Below are 19,489 nucleotides of genomic sequence, written 5' to 3' on the forward strand. Positions count from 1 at the left end.
TTTAATTGCAATGTAGCTGTCCAGGCTCGGGCTGGAGTCCAGGCTCTAGGACCCTGCAGATAAACAGCCCTGCAGCCCAACTCGGCTGGCCAGGTATCTAATTGCAGTGTAGCCATTGGAGGCTGGTTTAGGCCCTGAAGCAGGAAGATTTAGGTGCCACCCAAAACCCTTTGGGTTGTTTTGCTCTTCGTTACTGTGAGCCTGAATGTTCTTGTTATTCACATAAATGTCCAACCCTTTTCTGAGTCTTGAAGTTCTCTAAGCTTGGCAGTTTCATACACCACTGTACTAGGTCTGGGGCATTTTCAGGTGCACTGTTGGAAGATTTGGGCCAAGAAATGGTCCCAGGCAAACTGTGTCTAACAGGGCCACTGCCAGGTGCCAAGTAACACTCGTTACCTGCTGCCTTGCCCCGTTTAGACGAAGCGTGCTATCCCCGCTACCAGGCAGATTTGCTCAAAGGTTTTTTATGCAGCATAAAAAGCATTTTCCTTGTGCTAGAGGCTAAATTGTGTTCCTAACCCAGGCTCTGCTCCTTCAGACACTTGTGCATAACCTGAACTATACTTATGTCAATGTCTTCAAAGGGACTACTCATGTCAGGAAAGTTAAGCGCATCCATAAGAATTTTCAAGAGCAGCGCTGAAATCTGGATGCTGCCCAAGGAGCTGTGTTGTGTGCCTCCGTGGTGTAGATTGTTTGTTTATACACCCCTAGTCAGCTCATAGAAAATGGTTTTCTCCTCTTCAAAAATACTAGAAGCAAGCATCAGTAGCAGCAGGAAAACCAGCCGACAATGAAACAAGACAAGGGATCCTGACATTCCCCTCCAAGATGCATGATTCCTCTGTGCAGCATGTGGCTGGTCTCTGAGACAGGGAAGCCAGAGAGAATCAGAAACATCTACTGGATCAACAAGGCTTTCCTCTTGAATGCAGGCGTGTCACTTTCAAGGCAATATGGGGGCTTTCGTCTTTACCATAGGACTTAAATGTCTCCAGCAATGGGAACCCCATCATTTTCCTTGGGAGACTTTCCCCTGTCTCTCTGTCAGGAAATCCTCCCTGATATTACCATGTCTACACTGACAAGCTTACAGTGGCACAGCTGTAGTGACAGGAGAGAGCTCTCCCATCGACATCATAAAACTGGCTCCAAGAGCAACGGTAGTGATATCAGCCAGAGAATTCTCCCGCCAGCGTAGCGCTGTGCACACCATCACTTCTCTTGGTGTAACTTACGTCACACGGGGTGGTTTTTTCACACCCCTGAGCGACATAAGTTTTACCAACAAAAGTGCTAATATAGACATAGCCTTAGTTTCCCAGAGCTGCAGAAGAGCTCTGTGTAGCTCAAAAGCTTGTCTCTTTCATCAACAAAAGTTGGTCCAGTAAAAGATCTTAACCTCACCCGCCTTGTCTCTCTCTCTCATAGACCTCTTAGCCACCCTGTAGCCAAGAGATGCAGATTTAACCCTTTTAGGGCCCAGTCCTTTCAAGGAAGAAGAAGAATTCGCATTGACTTCACTGTGCTTTGGCTAGACTGTCTCTCTTTTTGGTCAGTCAGTCTTTGCTGCTCCCTGGACATTTTTTATTGCCTCCCACCAGTTGTGTCACACTCTGCTAGTGAAGCTCTCAAGACCGAGAGCCTGATCCCAGGCAAGGCCACACACTGAGCATTCCCAGGTGCTTTCTGCAGTCACAAGTGAGGCAATTGTGTGGCCAGAGCATTTACACTGTAGTGATTGGACTCTGCTTTCTTTTGTATATATAGCCAGTGCAACTAGAACGCGCGTGTGTGTGGGCACAGGTGCAAGTTGATATGTGTGCATAGATGCATGCATAGATCCCTTGTTTGTACAGGAGATTTCTCTGGTAAATGACTAGTCACAGCCTTGCAAAATCGCTTACTTTTTTTTATTAGTACAAATCTCATACTCATGATTGTGAGCAACAGATGCCAGGCAATACCACAAGCTCTCTGCCCATCCTCATATACACACCTCTCCCCACCCTCAGCGCAGGCCAGGTGCTAGCCCCCGTGGCCACCAAGTAGCTAATGAAGTCTCAGAATTTGGCTCACATCTCTCCCTGCCCCACGTGCTCCCTCATGCTGCTTCCCAAAAACCCTTGTTTTCAAAAATCCTGGAGTAGTTTATTGCTTTCATGCCCCAAAGAGTCTCCATGTATTTGCATGAGTTGAGGGCATTCTCAGGCTGACTTCAGTAGCTGAGCCTAAATGTGCCCAGCTCCCTGACTTTTAGAGCAGGGCAGTAAGAGAGCGCCGCTGTGAGAGAGGTCTAGCTCCTCCCACAGTTTCCTGCGCAACCTCAGCTGGGCCCCTCACTCCTGGGGAGTGTTAATCCATCTTCCCCCAGCGGCTTCCCATCAGCCTCATCCATGCTAGAAAGAGTGGCCGTCGGGTGAGAGGACTCCCAAGGACACTCGGTGTGTTGGTGTCTGCCTGGCACCAGGGAAATGTGCAGAGGGAGTGAGTCCCATGTGGCGACAAGCCCCTTTGTAATAACCGTGCTGGGAGTAGAGTCTCCTGGGCCAGTCAGCTGGGCCCTGTGCCTTTCCCCCTCTCCCCAGTGAAGGACAGACCAGTGCTGAGACCCTACAGTTTCTCTTAACATGGCCTTGCACCAGTATGACACAGCCACTCTCCAGAGCCCGGGCTTCACGTGCCCGCATGGTGCCCTTCTTTGTACAGCCCTGGCAGGTTGTGCCCTGGGGAAAGCTCTGGAGAACACTCAGATGGTAGACATGGACAGAGACCTTTTAGGTTCTTCCTGTCCATCTCATGCTCCAGAGGACTGGGTAGGATAGTTCTCTACAGTGTATTCTCCAGACCTTTGCCCAGCAGAGCTGAGAAAAGCCCTGGTAGCCCTGTCCAGTCCTTCCCTGACAGGAGGACGGGAGCCAGAGCAGTCTATTCCCAGGATAAGGTGCCACCAATAACAGCACTCCTAGAAAGGGTGGGGCCAGATCCCCGTATGACATCCCACTCCCAGGGCCCTGGTCACTCCACTGAAAATTTTTGCAGAGGCCAAGGCACCATCATAGCTATTCCCACAGCACTGCTACAGTTCCAGGACCAAGACTGCCTTCATTTAACTGCATCACCTTCTCCCACTTTCCTTTGGTCTCTAAAGCCAGCACCAGCCCCACGTCAGGCCTAGGGACTGCTGCCATTGTGGGCATCCTCATCGTTATCTTTGTGCTGCTCCTGGTGGCTGTGGACATCACCTGCTACTTCCTGAACAAGTGCGGCCTGCTGATGTGCATCGCTGTCAACCTGTGCGGCAAGTCCGGGCCCGGGGCCAAGGGCAAAGACATGGAAGAGGGCAAAGCTGCCTTCTCGTGAGTAATCTCTCTGCTCGCCTCTGACCTGTCCTTCCGTTAACCATGAACTTCCTAGAGTGGAACAGCCCCCCACTGCAACACCTCTACCCTCTAATCCAGTCCTGTAGCCTCAGGTGCCAAGTGGCAGCCTGACTGGGAGCCACAAGCTCCCGCAGTGCCTTGAGACTGCTGCCCTTCCCCGCAGAGATTCATGCCTCCCCACAGCGTATTCCAGCCTCAGAAGAGGCTGCATTTCTGGGGAAGCCGGTGATCAGGCTGACTTCAGCTGTGCTGCTCTGGCACTGCGTGGGGGTTACTGCAGGGAGGGGATTTGGTTGGGGGTCACTCTTGCTCTGCTGTTTCTTCGGGAGGGGTTTCTTCTGGGGTCCCCCCCCCCTTTTTTTTTTTGCCCCATTCTCCTCCAAAGCTAGCATCAGGCTGACCTAGAATCCAGCAAGCTCAGCCGGAGGAGATCGCATATCCAGGTGCCACGTCCTTGTCAGGGGGCAGAGGGCATTGCGTATGCAGCGTCCCAGGGTGACTCAGGGGTGGGAGGGGATGAGCTATTCACTGACGCTGGGCACTGCAATGGTCTTTGTTTTGGGTTTGGGAAGGGGGCGTGTGTTAGGACTGAGAACCAAACCACTTTCCAGGCCAGCCTCGCCCTACCATGTGGACAGTTGCTGCTAGCATGGCCCTCCCACGCTCAGGGAAGGGTGCTTGTTTGAGGCTGTGAACCACTCACCCAAGCTTGCAATCTCCTTTCAGAAAAGACGAGTCAAAGGAGCCCATTGTGGAGGTGCGGACTGAGGAGGAGCGGACCCCGAACCATGACGGGGGCAAACACACAGAGCCCAACGAGACCACGCCGCTGACGGAGCCTGAGTAGGTTGACATTCGGTTGTTCTAGTGCGCGGTCAGTGCAGCCCCATCTGCCACTGTGACCTCTGGCCTCTCACGTAGGTAACCCAGGCAAGAGAAGGAGAACGGTCAAGGCTCAGAGCTGGGTCCCTGCCCTGTCATAGTGAGGAGCTCCTCTCTCCCTCGGCACCATTTCCTTTGTAATATTTGCAAAGAACGAGACCAAAGCTTTGGTGCCGAGTGCTTTCTGTGGTATAGCACTGTCACCCAGCCCTGCTTATTGCAAGGGCTCCGGGGCAGATGCCCCATATCACACTGCCTCCTGGCGGCGTGATGCTGTGCCAATGGCTAGTTAGTGCCGCACTGACGATACCACGTCGACGCCTGCTTGCCCCGAGCGAAAGGGCCTCCTGGAATTGATAGCAACAGAGCAGCTGCGCTCTGGATTTGTGCCAGATTTATAGCTGTGTGGAGGGCACATAGCAAGTTGAGACATCGCTGCCTGCACACTGGGCCAAGAGAGGGTTTGGGAGTTACCCATGGGTCTCGTGTGCACCAGAGAAATGAACCATTTGGTCATGAGCCATGGTTTGGTGCATCCACACTAGCCAGGATTAACTAGATTTGCCCAGCATCCAATTTAGCACTGGTCTAAACTGTGGTACTTGCAGTGGCCTCTGGGCACCTACTCCATCATTCCCAGTTCAGCTCCCAGAAGCAGTGCATGTTGGGAGATTTCAGAAGGCCACCGGTGTACTGTGTGGCAGAAATGGGCAGAGTATTTGAACTGTATCTACTTGTTTGAATTCACTAAACTGGCTGTGATGGACCGGTTTATCCTTAAGCATTTATTAAACCTGCTGGAAGATGGCCCATTCTAACAGGGTATTGGGCCATCTCTGTGTGTGGATGCCAAGTGTCTTACAGACACTCCTGGGCTCTATGGAACAGGACATAGATATCATCTGAGCTCTCCAAGAAGAAATAATGTCTATGTCCAGTTCATTTTTTGGCTCTAGTTTGGGGTTGACCCAGTGGGTTTCTTATTTCCTCGCTGGGTTGTCAAATCATAGGGTTTCTAGGCTTCCCCATCCGTAGTGCTGCTCTATTCCCTGCTGGGGTGAGAAGTGAGAATAACTGGTGCTATGGCTTTGCTGACGAACTGGGTGTCTGGGCCTGGCTAGGAGAGAAGCGGGAGCAATGTTTACGCAGCAGCACTGGCCTGGGGATGTGCTCTTGCTGTTGAATGTGTTGAGCTTTCCGTGGGTTGTTTTGTTGAACTTTTAATGAAGTGATTAACCTTTATGGAGGTTGCCCCCAATTAATAAGCCAGCAGCGGTGGTGTGGAAAGCGCTGGCTTCTCTCTCGATTAACCGTTGTCTTTCCAGCAGTGTGCCTCCCCCTCTCCCTCCTCATTAAAGCTTCCAGCTTCAGAAAGGCTCCCATCAGTAAAGCTGTCTAAGCTTCATTGTGGCTGCCAAAGCATGGTTTGTGGTGTCACACATCTTCCTGATGTAACACTGACCCTAGTTGGAACCAAACTAAAGGCAGACTCGGTCAAAAGGGAGGAAGGTGCTGGCCCAAAGTGTGTGGGACTCATACTCTCTGAGGCTGGATGAAAATAAGAGGTGCACAGATACCAAGGCAGGGCTAAGGCTGGAGGTTTGGACTCAGGGCCCTGGATCAGGACCAGAAACATTGGTGAGGCCGAGGTGTGTTACTGGATCACAAGATTGGGGCCTCAGGAGCAGGAGGAAGACACGGGTTCATGGGCTGTTGGGGAGGAGGGAGGCTAGGTTAGGGGAGAAGAGCCTCTCTGCAGGGCATAGGTTGGGGTGAAGTTTGTGTTGAGATTTGATGCACAAAACGCCATGTGAGCAAGCTGCTCCTGGAATGCCATGTACTCTCTGCTCTTCCTCCTTTTCCTTGTCGCTCTTTGATCTCCCCACTTGGTGCCTGTTCCCAGTTGCACATCTGGCCTCAGCAGGTTCCTCTTCTCTTGCTTCTATGTCCTCTGTGTGCATTACAACCGCATGCTATGCTGCTGCTTGTACTGCGCCGTCTCTCGCGCCCTCTTGCGCTTCCACTCCTTTCCCCCTATCATTTATGGGCTTCATTGTCTATTTCTCTTCTACTCCTGTCCTCCTCGCAGGCACCCAGCTGACACCACAGCTACGGTGGAGGATATGCTGCCTTCCGTAACCACGGGCACCACTAATTCTGACACTATGACCGAAACCTTTGCCACTGCTCAGAACAGCCCGACCAGCGAGACCACCACCCTGACTTCCAGTATTGCCCTGCCAGCCACAGCTATCCCTGACTCAAACTCCGTGCCGCCCAGCCAGGCCACTCCGGCCAAAGGGGCAGCCACCTCCGCTTCCTCGCCACTGTCCTCCTTGGCCCCCAAAGTCGCCCCCCTTGTTGACCTCAGCGACACCCCAACTTCTACTCCAGCCACTAGTAATTTGTCTTCGAGTGTCCTGGCCAACCAGGGGGCGGTGCTCAGCCCCAGTGCTGCCACCAGCATGGCTGAGGCCTCAAAGGCGCCAGCTGGTAGCAAGCCATCTGCCCCAGCCCCTGCAAACCCCACTAGCCCTCCAGCTTCTTCAGAGCCCAAGCAGGAGTTGTCACGCACCAAAAGCCCAGAAAAGGAAGCTGTACAGCCCAGCATGGTGAAGAGTCCAACAGAAACAGCCAAGAACCCAACTAACCTGAAGAGCGAGGCTGCCTCAGGCAGCACCACAAACCCCTCCCAGAACGAGGACTTTAAAATGGACGAAGGGACCTTCAAGACCCCAGACATTGACCTTGCAAAGGATGTTTTTGCAGCTCTTGGCACTACTGCTCCTGCCAGTGTGGCTAGTGGGCAAGCTCGCGAGCTTGCTTCTTCCACTGTAGACAGCTCTGTACCGCTGGCACCTGCAAAGACCGAGTATGGCTGCCTTTAATCTTCTGTGGGTTGTGTGCTGTGTGTCTTGTGCATTAGTGCTGTGTTCTTGTTGGATGTTCTCTGAACTAACCTCATTGTTTCTCTAGCAAACTAACTCACCCGTTAACCACTATGGCAGGACCCAGCACTAGGGAGGTCAGGTGAAAGGAGGAGTAGGGGGCCCCTGGGTGCAGTGCAGACAGGTGTCTAGTCCCCAGAGAGAGATGAAGAAATGGATTAATGATGTGTTACCTTTTAGACTTCCCAATAGCTCCATCCTGTTCCCGATTCTGTTGGGAAAGGGCTCAGGATCACTTCCTTGTGGCAAAAAGGGGCCTGATCCTGAGAAACACTGTGCTCCTGAAGTTCACTGGTGACAACAGACCAAATTCAATTTCACCAATGTAAATCCAGAGAAGCTAAACTAGAGTGACTCCAGATTTACTCTATTGCAAGGCAAGGCAGAACCTGGCCAAAAGGGGAATTGTGGGTGCTCGGTACGTCTCAGGATCAGGCCCTATATTAGCAAGTTCGCTATGGAGAGGGACCTGAGGCAAGCCTGCCTGTGGGACAAGCACAGCTGTTTGGGGCTGGCCCATTTGGCCTTGTCTCATCCTGGTGAGCCAGTGATGAATTTTCCTCCATCCAGTCTCCCCTCGGCTCCCACAAGCAATTAAGAGAAAGCCATTAAGCCTGTAGGCATGAAGGGACACAGCCTCATTCCATCTGGACGGGATCCCCTCCCACCCCCGGGCATCACCCTGTGCCTTGTGTTTGGCAAGAGACACTGTGCTGCTGGGAGTTGCAGACAGCTTTGGCTGCAGCATTAGCTATTTCTGGTTGGTGATGTGGGGGAAGGTTGAGCGAGGTGGGAGGACAGGGCTGCTTTCCTGGCTCAGCCTGGACAGCAGTTCCTGGGAGAGCCAGCAAAGCAGGGGCATGGCAAGTGCTGATGGGCAGTTCTTGGACTCTCTCTCCTGTTCTGGGTGTTTGCACTGTCTGGGTTCAGCACTGCCTTCTGGCTGCCTGGTTGGGTGCCGCACATTGTCAGAGACGGGATCAGATGAAGGAAGCAGCCACTCCTTCCCAAATGCAGTCGGGCTGGTACTCTCCTGAGGGAAAGGGGGTTCTTGTGTTGGAAGAACAGCTCAGATTTGTTGGAGAAGCTGGTTTGATGCGGTACGATGCTGAGTCGTGGCTTTGGCTGGAAACCCCCCCCCCCCCCCCCCCGGCTCCTTCCCAGGAAAAATACCCCTGTGCTCACAGCCTTGTGTATTAGCACCGGCAAAGCACAGGCCTGGCACTCCGGTTTGATTTCAGTGCAGTTCCTCTGGTGTGGGCAGTGCTCAATCAGGCCCTAAGCGCTCTGCAGACTGCAGGCAGTTCCTGCCAGAGTATGCGTGGATCCACAGCATTAGCTACAGTTGCCTGGCACCTCGTGGCTTCTGGTCACCCCATCAAGCCTGCTGTGCTGCTTCCGTCCACTAACGCCCTGGAGAGTGACTGTTCAGTGGGGCAGCATGTGCCCCACACAGCACAGCGGGTATGGTCAGCCTGGCAGGGTCAGCAGCACGCAGAGGTACTTGGGCTGGTCTGACCACACAGCTGTAGTGACCAAAGCTAAGTGACTCCATGGCAGAGGAATCCTCGTTCACTTATTTGTATCGCAGTAGTGCCTATCGGCCAGGGCCCCCTTGCGCTAGGTGCTGGACACCATATAAGGAAGTCCTTGGCCTGAAGAGCTTGCAGCCTAAGTGCTAGGATGCTGTAGCATGTGCTGCTGGGATGAACGTGAAATAAGCTCAGGGGATGCATTGCCAGCAGCGAGCCGGCATGTCCACCTGCAGCCCCTCTTCCCACTGGCACAGGCAGAGTGTCCTTCCAGTCCTGCCCTCTGCCCACTTCACACGAATCCAAGGTAGGAACTAAAAAGCATCTCTGCAGTGTACCCGTTTGGCATCAGGGTATTCTCTTCTCTTAGCTAGTCTGCCCCCCGGCCGGCAGGGCTGTGTGAGGGGAACCCCTGGGCAAATTCACAGCCTGCATCGTAGACTCTGAGAGGAAATCTCTACACTTCAAATATCCCCGTCCCTAGCCAGTCACATCAGTAACGACGACCAGGCTGTTCCAGAGCTCCAGCTACCAAAGCAGCGGTTGTGAAGTGAACCCAGGAAACTTTCTCACTAGCTAGACCCCTCAGCTGGAGATGGCCAGTGTGCTGTAAATGCACCACACAGCCTGGCAGGAGCAACGGATGGGGATTGCTTCCATCTGTGGATACCTGGTTTCCAGTCCTGCTTGGCTCAGCAGGAAATGAGCTTTGCAGCCTCTGCTGGTGGCGATAGAGTGTTGTGGCCTCCCCCCACATGCATGCTGTCTCCGTTTCCATGTGGGGGAAGGAGAGCATGCACTGGCTTTGTTGGAATTTAGATTCATGTTAGATAAATACATCCCAGGTCACAGTTTTCAACGCGAAAAAAGTGAACTAATTGCAAGCAGGAAGGATCTGAGGCTCCCAAGGAAGCCGAGGTAGATGTTGCTCAAATCCAGAAATCCCCCACTGCTTACTCTTGTGTCACAGAGTTAGGGCCAGATCTTCAGTCTCTACTCACATTAGCTTGCACTGCTGGAGAAGGGCACTCACCTTAAAGCTGCTGTACAGGGCTGCGTGAGGGCCCAGGGCTGGCTGAGGGTGAAGCTGGGGTGCATGCATTGTACCAGTCTCCCCTCCCCCAGCAGAAGAGCCCCTATGGCACCACTGTAGCTGGTGTACGTTCAAGTAGCCCTGTGGTTTCTCTAACTCAGGTGGGTCCCCTTGCTAGCCCCAGGAGGTTGCACGTGGGAATTACAGCCCTCGTTTCTGAGGATGTCAGTCTCAGAGCTGGGAGAATAAACTCCATCCCTTTTTCTCTCTGCCCATGTACCATGGTGTTCTCAGATTTACTCTCAGAATACTTCCTCCAAGAAAACTGCCGCTATTCAAAATTCAGCCGGTTTTGATTGGGCGCTCAGGTCACATGGTATTTTTTCTATCCTTTGAGTGGATGGGGTGATTTGTAGAATCAAGTTTCCATTGCAGATGCACACGGCGTTTGCATTTCCTGCAAATGCTTCTGGCAGCAGCCTGGTTCTGTGGAGCATTCATGGAAAGCAAACCCAAAGGGGATGGGGATGAAGTCCAAGCAAATGTATTTCCAAAGTTGAAGATCTTTTGCAATATTCCCCCAGCACTAGTCACGCTGCTGTAGAAGGTGGGGTGATGCTTTGTATGGAACACCTGGGAGCCATTCCAGAAGTATATCGCACATCTAACTAAAAAAGTAAATAAACCAACTGATGGCCTCTCTCTAAACTGTGCTGTTTTGGTGACTTTTCCACAGGAAAACCCCTGTAGAAGAAAAATCTGAGGTGCAAGCAACGGAACCTAAGACACCTCCAGCAGAAGTCAAGACGGTCCCTAACGAAGCCACACAAACAAATGAAAACGAGAGCAAAGCATGATCAGCAACAGAAAAGAAAAAAAATGACAGAACAACTTCACCTGAGCATTTAAAACACACCACACATCTCATTCCTCTAGTGTCTTTTGCCTTTAAAAGAAAACCAGACAAAATGAAAAAATACAGAAATGGGGATCTCTTTTTTTTTCTTTGTAGGTTTGTAGGAAGGTTCTGTTTGTTGTGCACTTGCTTTTAAGGAAAAATAAAATATGTTTTTAAAAAAAGGTTGATCCCGCAACCTGATCAGGGCTCAACGAGCCCTGCATATATTCAAACAAACAAGGTCACAAGCATCAGTTGCGAAATGGTTAGGAAGCTCAAAACCTACTAGATTTAGGGGCGGGGTGGGAAGTTAACCCTGACTTTTCTTTGGTTAGCCTAACAGAGTAAACAGCTGTACCATCAGGTACGGCCAGTACTGAATGATCAAAATCCACAATTTATTTTTATACTTTTCAGTCGAGTTTGAAATATGTAAAGCCTCGTAAATAAGTTAACATTTCTGTTCACTTTATATTTGTTCAGTAGGCAAAGTGTCTCTCGCCCTTTGTGACTGAATCCAATCTCCAGCTTAGACCATTATTTGGGGGTTTATTATTATTATTGTTATTTTTAGGAAGAATGCCAAAATTGCAGTTTTGGGGATATATTTCAATTTGCAGTATTCAGACTTTACATTTTTTTAAAAATTTTTATTTTAAATCTTTTTGCCAACTTTTGTTTTTTCCAGTGTTTACAATCGACAAATTTTTTTTTACTTTTGTTGTGTTTAAATGTACGTGTAAAATAGCTGCCTTTTTTTTAAAGTAAATACAGTCTATAGATATTAGATTTACTAGCATGCTTGCTTTGCAAAGGGAGACATTTTAAAATATGGATGTTTACAATAGTTGTTTCCCCTTTATCTTTTTTAATTATTATTATTATTATAATTATTGTTTCTTACTGGAGTAAGAAGATAAGTAACACCGTTCATTTTACTTTTGGTGGGTGGACAACTTGTCACCAACCAAGGCCTGTGTCTAGCAATGCATTTAAGTGCATTAACTTTAAGCATGGGCCTAGTTAATGGAAATACTGTTATGCTTAAAGATAAGCATGCACTTAAGTCCTTTGCTGGACCGGGGACCAACTGCATAAGAGAAATATGTTCTGTACTTTTCTTAGACATTCTCCCCTGTTCCTTCCAGGAATCCTCCCTCAGCTCTGAGAAGCAGAAGGGAGTTTGTGCAGTCAGGGCTGGTCTAGTCTCGGTGAATAGATGTTTGAATAAACCAATTCCCCCTTTTTAGAAAAAAAAAGTAGTAAATAAATACTATTTTCTTTTACTCTAGGATTTAAAAGGAAAGAGCTTGTGCACTTCAGGAAACTAGTATCTTCTTTTGGGGAGTGGAAACACTAAAAAGTCCTTTCATTCACTAGGAGTGAAATTCACCAACACAAGGTGTATGCGCCACGTTTGTGGTCTGATCCTGTAAAGATTTAACTGCATGATTTGATGCTCACTGAGTAATCCACTAATGCTTTGCCGGATCAGGGCCTTAAAGACTTTATCCGAAGGCTCTTGACACTGATGGAAAGACTCCCATTGACTTCATTGGCTTTTGGATCATAGCTGTAGTGCTCAAAATGAGGCTGATGCGGTGCGTAAGCTTTGCACAGGGGTGAACTTTGCTCTTACAGCAACATCAGTGACAACTGCTATTTGGAATCCTAGAAAAACTGCAAATTTTGGGTGCGAAAAAGAGCGAATGAGGGGTGGGGCACAGGAGGAAGAGAGGGTGGTTGGGGGAAGACCAGCCTTTGTATAGAAATTTTCCCCCTTTTTTGGGTTTTTATTTTGTTTTTAATTTTTTTGTTTTGTTTTCCATTCTACTTTAGATCTGCAAGCTTGTGCACTGTGGGCGCGTGAGTATTTTAGTGTGAAATGTGGTTTTTGTCATAGTATTGAAATAATGAAAATAAAAAAAAAAACTTCAACATAGTTTGGATGTGGAAGGTGTAGCAGATAGTGCAGATAAAAAAAATTATTCAGGAAAATAAATAAAGAGAATAAGTCTTATAAGGAACAGAAGCCTTTAAACGAGAAACAAACAAACCTGACTACAGCATATATTCCTTTGTGCTATGGTAATGAACAAATGAAAGAAGATTTTGGGTGGGGAGACTGCAGTTTGGCTTAGCTACATTGAACCACTCTTTTCAGTGTACTCTTATAATGACGCAGTCTTTAACAGTGGCATCGCTAGATTATAATTTCAAACTGTGAAAAATAATGGTCTTGTCATTTGCTAAATGTGGGGGTTTTTTGCATTTTTTTTCTCAGCTCCTGGGGATGGAAATGGAGGCTATCTGTGTGTGTGTATCTATGTAAACATAGATGTAAACACAACGCCCATCCTAAACATGCCACTAGGATGGATGGATGTTTGATTAAACATCCTGGACCAAATCTGACCCTTGCTTATCCCCATTGGAGCAGTGTGGGTATAACTAGGGTGAAGATTTGGCCCATGGTCCCTAAGAAAACATTTTTTTAAAAGAGATGGATTGATCAAATGTGGCATGAAAGGCCACCGTGGCTTCTAGAGGGGAAGAGTCCTCATAGCCATGGGGGAATCGATGAGTTGGAAGAGAGAGTGTGTACCTCAGTTTACCAAGAGAATCTGTTCATCATTCGTGTGAAGTTGTTGATGGCTTTGACTTGCTTTGCCAACTATATTCTATACCTCATAAGTTATTACCCCTTAAGAGCTGAGCAGCTGTTATGAGGCAAATACTGCACAATCCTAATGATTAGATACAAATCCATTGACACTGGCCAAGGTCTGTTTGATAAGTACTTGGACTTGTGATATGGATACCTAAATTGGCATTTGTCTCAAATAGGAAGCCAGTTCAGAGCCAGATCCAAAGCCCATCCAAGTCAATAAGAAAGACTCCTGTTGACTTCAGTGGGCTTTGAATTGAGACTCCTGAAGTGGGACATCATTTCTAGATATCCGCAAAAGCTGTGGTTACTGGACTAGTAGACAAATCCATTCTGCCCCTTTTCAATACTGACCTGAGATTTCTCAACAATCAGTACTTGCGTATCGACTCTTGAAAGCATTGTTATACTTTTCCATAACCAGAGAATGTCATTTTAATTTAGAAACATTCCACTTTTCTGAACTAAAATAGTTTCGTCCTCATTATTTTTTTTAATCTTTGAAGAGGGACCAACCTGACACCATTTACATTGTATATATTTATATATGTGTTGTTGCCACACACATATATTTATATAGCCACCGAGACTGATCAGCTTCTGGTAGTGGAGTGACTGCATTTCATGGTGCACCATACATACAATACCAAGACAACAGCCCATCCAATTGTTCAGCTTTTAGACTGGAGTTTTATTTTCACACTTTTATATGGAGCCTTCGGACCCCAGGTTTTCGCAATAGGCTGTTTTGATAGTGGTTCTCAGACCCTCCATTGACATCCCTACCCAGCATTCCCTACTTTTGGGGGCCTTCTATCTTGTTATAAAAAAACAAAAAACTTTTTACCAAGTGAAACATTGATACCACCTTTATTTCCATTCTCACCGGTGTAAATACTGATACTAACTGAGAATTTTGACTTTGCATTCTGTCAGAATACTTGTGTTCAAATAAAAATTACAAAAAAAAAAAAGCCCACTTAAGTCTAAGCTTTTTGTTGCCTGGTGTGTCGTGTGTCCAAACATAGGCCCACAAGAGCCTTTCCAGTGTTTAATATTTGATCCTTCAAGGGGTTCAGGCACCAACTTCTATTGTTACTAGCACAGTGGTGACAATAGGAACTGTTAGTTCCAGTTAAAAGAGACTGAGTCATCTTGATAGTGGAGTGGAGACTGAGGAAATGGATTACTCAACTGTTCTGTTCATTCCCTCTGAAGTACCTGGCTTTGTCCAATGTCAGAAGGCAGGATACTGGGCTAGATAGACCTTTGGTCTGACCCAGTATGGATGTTCTTATGTTCTTTAGCAGAGAAGGATTCGGATCTGTACCATGGGAGAGGTGATGCTTGTGGGATGGACTCTCCCAAGACCAGCTGTTGTTCCAGTTCCTCACCTTTGCTGGAGGCTCTTCTTCCACCTCATAGACCGCTTGGTAAAACACTCAAACCCAGTCATAGAGGAGAATATTTTTAAGGTTGGGTCTTTTCAGCCCCTGATTCTGTCCTCAAGACATTTAACGTGGAAATGTTCAGTAAAGCCCAGCATTTCCCAGTGTGAACCCAGGAGGCGGATTTAGAGTGAGCTGGAAAGGTTGTGAGCCAGTTCACCAACCATGCACATACCTGGGTATATGTTTGTTGTAAACAGCATCCTGAATCACAAACCAGCATTTCCCAGGTGTGAGTTCTGTAATGAGCAGTATCTGTTTATGATGGAGAATGCAGCCTTATCATACAGAATCCTCCAATTTGCTTTCCTATGGGTAAAGTTAACTCTGCTCTCCTACATCTCATTTCTGAGAACAGCTCCAATGAGCAGCAACTGGGATTCCTTTGCTGACAGTGTTTCTTATGGAAATCACCCTATAATTTACCTTGCCAAAGGTGCTTCAACTAATGCACTAGATGAAGCTAACTACTTGTAATTCAGTCCCCAGATTTGATCTCCAGGGACATGGGGGTAAGAGGGATTAGAACTCTGATTTGTATCCATACCTGGGTGCACAAATCGTTCACAAAGAGAAATACAATAGGTAAGAGTCTGATCTGACTCTGCTTATTAATGCATCAGAATAGCCCTTTCTCCTGGTCCGTTTGCTTTGATTTTCCACACTGCAACTTGCAGGGAGGCTGTTACCCTACAGATTGCATAGGTTGGCGGCATGATGGTTATTGTGCTGGAGATATTTTGATTGGTTCCACATTCACTGCAGCTGATGTGACTGAACAGTGTCCTGGCAATGACCCAGAGGAAAACAGTCCCGCACCGCTGCGGCCAGACTCAGCGACGAGGCGGCTTGTGAAACGACTGCTACTTCCCAGGGTCCTCGCGCTTCGTACATCTGGGCTGCATCCCAGCCTGAAGCAATACTGACTTAGTTCACGGGTAATTTTGATTGAATAGTGAATTAAAACTGAGTGCGAGAAAACCATGCAACATGCAATGAAGCCATAGGTCAGGGTTTTAAAAATGGAGGCCTGAAAGACCATATATGTAGGCACCTGAAACAGTGAGCAGATTTTCAAAAGCTCCAAGTCCCCAGCAGTCCCTGTTGGCTGAAATTTTCAAAGGCACCTATATGATTGAGGAGCATAAGATTCATTGACTTGGATCTTGTGCTCCTAACTCACCTTGGTGCTTTTGAAAATCCCACGTTGATTTTAGAGGGAGCCTATCATGTGTTGCGACCATCTGAAAATCAGGCTACTTAATTTAAGTGCCTAAAGATGTAATTAAGGAGCCTGGCTTTAGGCTCCCATTTAAAAAAAAATATCTCGGAATGAGTCTTAATAATCTGTTTTCCATCTGTGGAGAGCCGTTTTCCCCGCAATCCCAGCTCAGTGTGGGACAATGTGTGCTGAAGAAAACTTCTATTAATATTTTACCAGCTGTTATCACCCGATGAGTTCTTCTTCCTGAGTTTTACACTACAGCATGAATTCCAGCTAACCCCAGTGCTAATAGGGAAATAGCCTGACAGGCATGATTGCATTCTACATAGGAACTGATGAGTGAGGCATCCAGTGAAGAGTCATGATGACCTAGATGTGACCAGTGTGCTGATCTGTTGTGCCGCTTGCAAAATGACGGCAAAAACTGGTCTTGTACATTTAGTGAATAGCATACAGTGGTTTTGCATTATGAAAAAACTTCCTATTATGTAAGCAAAATCTCGCTGGCAGCCACATAGCGTCAGAATGCAGACGTGTGGGAGGAAATATCACTGAAGGATCCTGTGGAGTGTAATCAATAAGGGGCAGTGGGGGTCAAACATTTTAAAGGTATGGACGAATTGGAGAGAGTCCAGCAGAGGGCAACGAAAATGATTAGGGGGCTGGGGCACATGACTTATGAGGAGAGGCTGAGGGAACTGGGGTTATTTAGTTTGCAGAAGAGAAGAGCGAGGGAGGATTTGATAGCAGCCTTCAACTACCTGAAGGGGAGTTCTAAAGAGGATGGAGCTCTGCTGTTTTCAGTGGTGGCAGATGACAGAACAAGGAGTAATGGTCTCAAGTTGCAGTGGGGGAGGTCTAGGTTGGATATTAGGAAAAACTTTTTCACTAGGAGGGTGGTGAAGCACTGGAATGGGTTACCTAGGGAGGTGGAGGAATCTCCATCCTTACATGTTTTTAAGGCCCGGCTTGACAAAGCCTTGGCTGGGATGATTTAGTTGGGGATTGGTCCTGCTTTGAGCAGGGGGTTGGACTAGATGACCTCCTGAGGTCCCTTCCAACCCTGGTATTCTCTGGAGGTCACTCAGTTTGGATATCCTAGACCTCATTTGATGACTGCAGTGGTATCACAATGGATTTATATTATAATATACATCCGGCTCTGTGCTAGCTCCTAGGTATTCACCCGTGTCCACTTGCAGTCAAGAATGAGAGCATCACGTTGGATCATTTGATTTATTGTTCCCTTTCCCACACCAAGAATATGTGGGACCAGCTTCACTCTAATTTCAGGGAGCCATCACTCTGCCGCTGCTCCAAAATCATGCCCGTGATGCAGAGTCATCTGGCTTCCAGAGCCCTCAGTTTAAAAGCTGCAAAGACTCCAGGGAGACATGGGCAGCCCCCAGTTTATTAGCCACAGGAGAAAACCACGTACAAAAAAGAAGCCAGGCACAAAGCAGGTTCCTTTACCAGGTGCCTGGTCCTGAAGTCAATGACATGACTGCCAGCACCCGCCCCGTCCATTGACTTCATTGGTGCAGATTGATGCTCTAGGAGGGGCCCTGTTAGTGCTGTCATTTCCTTTGCTCCTAGACTGATTTCCCTTTGCTAATCCTCTCATTTATACTTTGGGATGGGTCCCAGCCCACTGTGCCCTTAAAGGGAGAGCACCCTATTGCAATGCCATTTTGTTACCTGTTTGTTAGTGGGAGGAACTGATGCTTGCTATGCTATCAATGCTTCACTTTTAATGAGGACCCAAGTACGCTGATAGCCCTGCACAGCTGACCGGGATCATAGCATCAAAGGTGATCAGGGTTGGAAGAGACCTCAGGAGGTCATCTAGTCCAACCCCCTGCTCAAAGCAGGACCAAACCCAACTAAATCATCCCAGCCAGGGCTTGGTCAAGCCGGGCTTTAAACACCTCTAAGAAAGGAGATTCACCACCTCCCTAGGGAACCCATTCCAGGGCTTCCTCACCCTCCTCGTGAAATAAGGCCAGCTCGTGCTGTCATGCAGTTGCTAGCCTAGCATCCCCTTGCCCAGTGACACTGACTATATTACTGCATTAGGAGAGGGCAAAGGCTGGCAATGCTCAAGAATATTTTTCTTTCCAAGGGAAATTTTGGATGACAAAAAAAATTTTTTTCACTGACATTTTCTTCCAAATTTGGGGCATTTTGTCAAAAATTGTTCAAACTGGAATTTTTTTCAGGGTTGGTTTATTTTTGGCCGGGGGGAGTGTTTTCTTCACAGAACCATAATTTTCAACAAACAAGATTTTTTGGGCAAAAGTTTCCATTGCAGTGAAAAAATCATTTTCCGTGGAAAAACAATTTTTAGGCTAACCCCCAAACTCTAGCAAGGACATTTTAAATCGATAAGCCAACACTTCTCTTTCATAAGCAAGTCTCTGATGTTGGATCATATTCCTGCTAGCCAGCAAGAGCAGGTATTTCCCCAGCCATGCAGGGCCTAGCTACGGTTGGATTCCACTGCCTGGTGTTAAGCCTGTTTCCTGCTGCAGTGTCTTAATGAACTATGGGCTCTGAGATCCTTTCCTGTTCGCTAAGAGATTAATAGAGGCACCTGGAATGCTTGCCCTAATTGACTGTTGCTGCAGAGCAAGGCCTATGTGTTAAGGTGATGCGTTTTCAATCCCTGGAGTCAGGGTTGTGCTCAATGACAAATAGGACTGAAAAAAAAATCCTCCTTAGATCTTTGCATTTTCTCCAACCATTCATCAAGCTCAAGTTCTACCTTCCAGAGGAATTTTTACTTCTCTCTCCCTTTGCTGAATCCACAGCACCTCTGCCATCAATTTCCTACGTACATCCCTTGATTACTGGGGATTCTCTTTGTATTGCTGAGTTGACTGAAGGGTGAGTCCCTTCTGCATTTGAGATGAATGGATACACACCATTTAGTTTTATCCATTCCTCCGGCTGTGCTAGCAGGTAAGTTTGCCCTCTGAGTCAGGTGCCAGAACAGCCTGGTTTTGGATACTGGATACCTTTACTGAGGTTGCCACGGGGCAATGAAAGGGCATCCAGGTTTAACGGCCCTCTACTAGGTGCAAGAATTTCACCTGACAGCGCTTGTGTGTGTCAGTTCAGTGTGGAGGCTACAGTGCCAAGGTGAAGGCCCAAAACAGGTTTACAATCAAAATGACCTTTGCAGAACAAATGGCGTTTGCAGCTTGCTGTAGATAAATGCAGACACATACAAATCCATCACACTAGGGCTTTGCAAGTTAGATTCTCAGCGCCTTTGGCTTCTTTGCTTCCAGTTTCCAATACACTTGGGTTGATTCAGCAACCTCTGGGCTCCCTTTTGGAGTGAGCTAGAGGGTATGTGAGTCAATTGCATTATGACTTAGTGTCTGTAATTCTGTGGTGTCACAGTGCAGCTGGCCATGGGGCATGTCTTCCAACTATTGCCCCAACTATCTTGCCAGCAAGTTAA

General features: G+C 47.9%; 1 protein-coding gene across 1 annotated transcript in view; it reads left to right on the forward strand.

Annotated features, from left to right (window-relative positions):
• NCAM1 (neural cell adhesion molecule 1) overlaps positions 1 to 10,638 on the forward strand; it is a 274,693-nt gene extending 264,055 nt beyond the window's left edge. Inside the window, exons 19-22 of the mRNA XM_077839698.1 lie at positions 3,155 to 3,362; positions 4,113 to 4,229; positions 6,358 to 7,140; positions 10,518 to 10,638. Of these exons, the coding sequence (XP_077695824.1) occupies positions 3,155 to 3,362; positions 4,113 to 4,229; positions 6,358 to 7,140; positions 10,518 to 10,638 (1,229 nt within the window). The remainder of the gene's footprint in view (positions 1 to 3,154; positions 3,363 to 4,112; positions 4,230 to 6,357; positions 7,141 to 10,517) is intronic.
• Positions 10,639 to 19,489: the final 8,851 nt, after the last annotated feature.

Source organism: Eretmochelys imbricata, chromosome 22 (genome assembly GCF_965152235.1).
Source record: "Eretmochelys imbricata isolate rEreImb1 chromosome 22, rEreImb1.hap1, whole genome shotgun sequence".
Classification (NCBI taxonomy): Eukaryota; Metazoa; Chordata; order Testudines; family Cheloniidae; genus Eretmochelys; species Eretmochelys imbricata.